This window comes from Cebus imitator, unplaced genomic scaffold, assembly GCF_001604975.1.
Source record: "Cebus imitator isolate Cc_AM_T3 unplaced genomic scaffold, Cebus_imitator-1.0 Scaffold195, whole genome shotgun sequence".
Lineage (NCBI taxonomy): Eukaryota > Metazoa > Chordata > Mammalia > Primates > Cebidae > Cebus > Cebus imitator.
The window spans coordinates 2,312,390-2,316,237 of record NW_016107510.1 but is presented as its reverse complement, the minus strand read 5'-3'; the positions used below and the strand labels follow the sequence as shown (position 1 = coordinate 2,316,237).

The 3,848-nt window shown below is 37.8% G+C and overlaps 1 protein-coding gene across 1 annotated transcript in view; it reads right to left on the bottom strand.

Annotated features, from left to right (window-relative positions):
• Positions 1 to 358: 358 nt before the first annotated feature.
• Positions 359 to 3,848, bottom strand: part of LOC108316940 (ADP ribosylation factor like GTPase 14 effector protein) — a 14,351-nt gene continuing 10,861 nt past the window's right edge. The window contains exon 3 of the mRNA XM_017547087.2: positions 359 to 651. Within this exon, the coding sequence (XP_017402576.1) occupies positions 376 to 651 (276 nt within the window). The 3' untranslated portion in view covers positions 359 to 375. The remainder of the gene's footprint in view (positions 652 to 3,848) is intronic.

Below are 3,848 nucleotides of genomic sequence, written 5' to 3'. Positions count from 1 at the left end.
TAGTTATACTGTGCTAACTAAAATTTTAACTTAGATTTAAACATCACCAGTTTCCTTTCCTTCCTGGTAAGGAAACTGGTGTTGTTTAAATCTAGGTCATTGAAATTTGTGCCCATGGGAACCATGCAAAGTGAGAACTGCCTACACCCTACTTGTTTATACTGATCCAGACAGGCTTAACACTGACTACTGAGAAATAGCCTATCTAAATTTATATCAAATAGTGAATCTTAAAGCACCCAAGATGAAAAATTACTGCACATTGAGGTGGTTTCAAAATCTCTGTCGTTTGACAATCAAGGTTAACATGTATCTTAGAGTAACAGAATTTTAGAAATAAAGACCTTCAAAGGCCCCATAGTTTGATATCGCAGGTTATCCAGCATGTTTATTATGAATTATTTCTCCTCCTTCAATTTCAATTTGCTCATACAGCCACTTGCGGTCACAGCGGCATTCAGCTCCACATTTGGTAGAACCACAGGCAGGACAAGCATAGAAACATCCTAAGCAATCTTCATCGAGGCAGTCACAGAGGTCCATCCCACTAAAAATGAGGAGCCCCTGGCTATCATAGACCTTACTCTTCGCTGGTATCACCTGTCTGTAAATAAAACACAATGAATTACATCTCATAAATATGTAATTTTTTATTTAATTGAAAATACAGTACAAAAAAATTAAAGTAGATAAAATATTTTGAGATGAAGCCCTGCCAAAATGATCTATCATTTATCAGGTTCAAGGCTTATTCTATCATCAGCAGTAAATGAACTCCATGTGAGAAGAGAAGACGTAACTCCAGAGTGTTGAGACAAATCCAGAAAGTCTGATGGGCCTCCTCAAGTCCATTTAAAAGTCACCTGAGCAAAGGAATGAACAAGAGCTTTGTCCAATAAATAAGTATAATTTTCCCTTTACTTTAAACAAATGAAAAAGAATGATGGGTTAATAGTGGTTCATTTTATTGGCCACCAATCTCTTCACTGTTTTATTAACATAGTTTTATTTGTATTACAGTACGCTGCCCCTATAAGATTTTTACACTGCAATTAATGTTTCTTGTTCTTTAATGGACTCTAGTAAATTTGGCCTAAAAATATTTAAATGGCTCTATGGTAAACTTTAACAGATAGAATAAACGGCGTATACAGAAATGTTGACTGAACTTAAAAATAATTCTGAATGATTATGCTAACATTTGTTTTAAAGAGTCATTTATAAACAATTTAATTCTCCATTCATTCTGCTCACTACACAGAGCTGCATTTCTATTTCAGACATGTAAAAACTAAAAACCTTGCATTCTCATAAAATGTAATTACCTTTTAGCTGGCACCCATAGAACAGAGATATATGAATTACAGGCACACTTCAGAGGTATTGTGGGTTTGGTTCCAGACCACCACCAATAAAGTGAGTCACATTTTTTTTTGGCTTTTCCAGTGCATACAAAAGTTACTTACACTATAGAGTAGTCTATTAAATACGTAACAGCCTTATGTCTAAAAAAGAAAAAGTATATACTTTAATTTCAAAATACTCTATTGCTAAAAAATGCTATCAGTCATCTGAGCCTTCAATGAGTAGTAGTTATTTTTGCTGGTGGAGGATCTTGCCCCAAAGAGGAGAGCTGACTGATCAGGGTGGTAGTTGCTGAAGGCTGGGGTAGTTGCGGCAATTTCTTAAAATAAGACTACAGTAAGGTTTGCTTTATCAGTGGACTCTTCTTTTACAAAAGGTCTTTCTGTAGCATCTGATGGTGTCTGACAGCATTTTACCTACAGTAAAACGTTCAAAATTGGAGTCATCCTCTTAAATTCTGCTTCTGCTTTATCTACTAAGTTGATGTAATCTAAATCCTTTGTCATTTCATTAATGTGAACAGCATCCTTACCAGTAGATTCCACCTCAAGAATTCACTTTCTTTGCTCATCTAAGAAGAAACTCCTCATCCATTCACGTTTTATCACAAGATTGCAATAACTTAGTCACATCTCCAGGCTCCACTTCTAATTCTCGTTCTCTTGCTATTTCTACCACAATTACTTCCTCCACTGAAATCTTAAACCCCCTCAAAGTCATCCACAAAGATTGGAATCAACTTCTTCCAAAATCTTGGATGGTGAATCCTTTCCACAAGGTGTTCAATTTACTTTGCCCAAATCTATTGGAAGAATCACTGTCTATGGCAGCTCTGGCCTCACAAAATATATTTCTTAAATAACAAGACTTGAAAGTCAAAGTCCTTCTTGATCATAAGCTGCAGAATGAATGTCATGTTACCAGGCATGAAACATTTATCTCCTGGGACATCTCCATCAGAGCTCTTGAGAGATCAGGAACATTTTCAATGAGCAGCAATATTTTAAAAGGAATCCTTTTTTCTAGTCAGGAGGTCTCTCAAGTGGGCTTAAAATATTCAGTGAACCATGCTGTAAACAGATATGCTGCCATCCAGATTTTGCTGTTCCATTTATACAACACAGGTAGAGTACATTTAGCATCATTAGGATTCTAGGTAATTTCTGAAGAGGTAAATAATTGGCTTCGACTTAAAGTCACCAGCTGCATTAGTTCCTACCAAGAGAGTAGGCCTGTCCTTCAAGGACTTGAAGCCAGTTGTAGACTTTCACTGTCTAGCTATGAAAGACAGCATCTTCTTCCATTAGAAGGCTGTTTGCTGGTCTGTAATCCCAGCACTTTGAGAGGCCGATGCAAGCAGATCATGAAGTCAGGAGATGGAGACCATCCTGGCTAACTGATGAAACTCTGTCTCTACTAAAAAGACAAAAAGTTAGCCGGGTATGGTGGCACATGCCTGTAGTCCCAGCCACTCAGGAGGCTAAGGCAGAACAATCACTTGAACCCAGGAGGTGGAGGTTGCAGTGAGCTGAGATCGTGCCATCACTGCACTCCAGCCTGGGCAACAGAGCAAGACTGTCTCAAAAAAAAAAAAAAAAAAAAGGCAGCTGTTTGTCTACACTGAAAATCTGTTGGGTAGTGTAGCCAGCCACCTTCATCAATTACCTTAGCTAGACCTTCCTGATAACTTGCTGCTTCACCTTGCATTTTTATGTTATAGAGATGGCTTCTTTCCTTGCCCTCCTCATAAATGAACCTCTGCTAGTTCCAAACTTTTCTTCTGAAGCTCCTTCACTTCTTTCAGCCTTTAGAGAACTAAAGAGGATTAGAACCTTGCTTTGGATTAGGCTTTCGCTTAAAAGGGAATGTGTTATAGCTGGTTTGGTCATCTATCCAGACCATTTAAATATTAGCAATAAAGCTGTCTTGCTTTCTTATCATTTGTGTTCACTGGAATAGCACTTTTAATTTCCTTCCTGAACGTTTTCTTTGCATTCACAACTAACCGTTTAGTGCAAGAGACTCTGCTTTCGGCCTGTCTCAGCTTTTGACATGCCTTCCTCCCAAGCTTAATCATTTCTAGCTTATTTTAAAAAATGAGACACTTGACTCGTCATTTCACTTGAACACTTAGAAGCCATTGCAGGGTTATTAGTTGGACTAATTTCAATATATTTGTTTCTCAGGAAATAGGGACACCAGAGAAGAGGGAGAGAGTCTAGGGGAACAGCCAGTAGGTGGAGCAGTAACAACACACACAGCGTTTATCAACTAAGTTCACCACCTTACATCGGTGTGGTTCCTAGCGACTCAAAACTATAATAGTAATGCCAAAGATCATCATAACAGATATAGTAATGAAACAGCTGGAAATATTTCAAGAATTATCAAAATGTGACAGAGATAGAGAGTACATGCTGTTAGAAAAATGACACCAGTAGACTTGCTTACCGGAGTTGCCATAAACTTTCAATTTGTGGAAG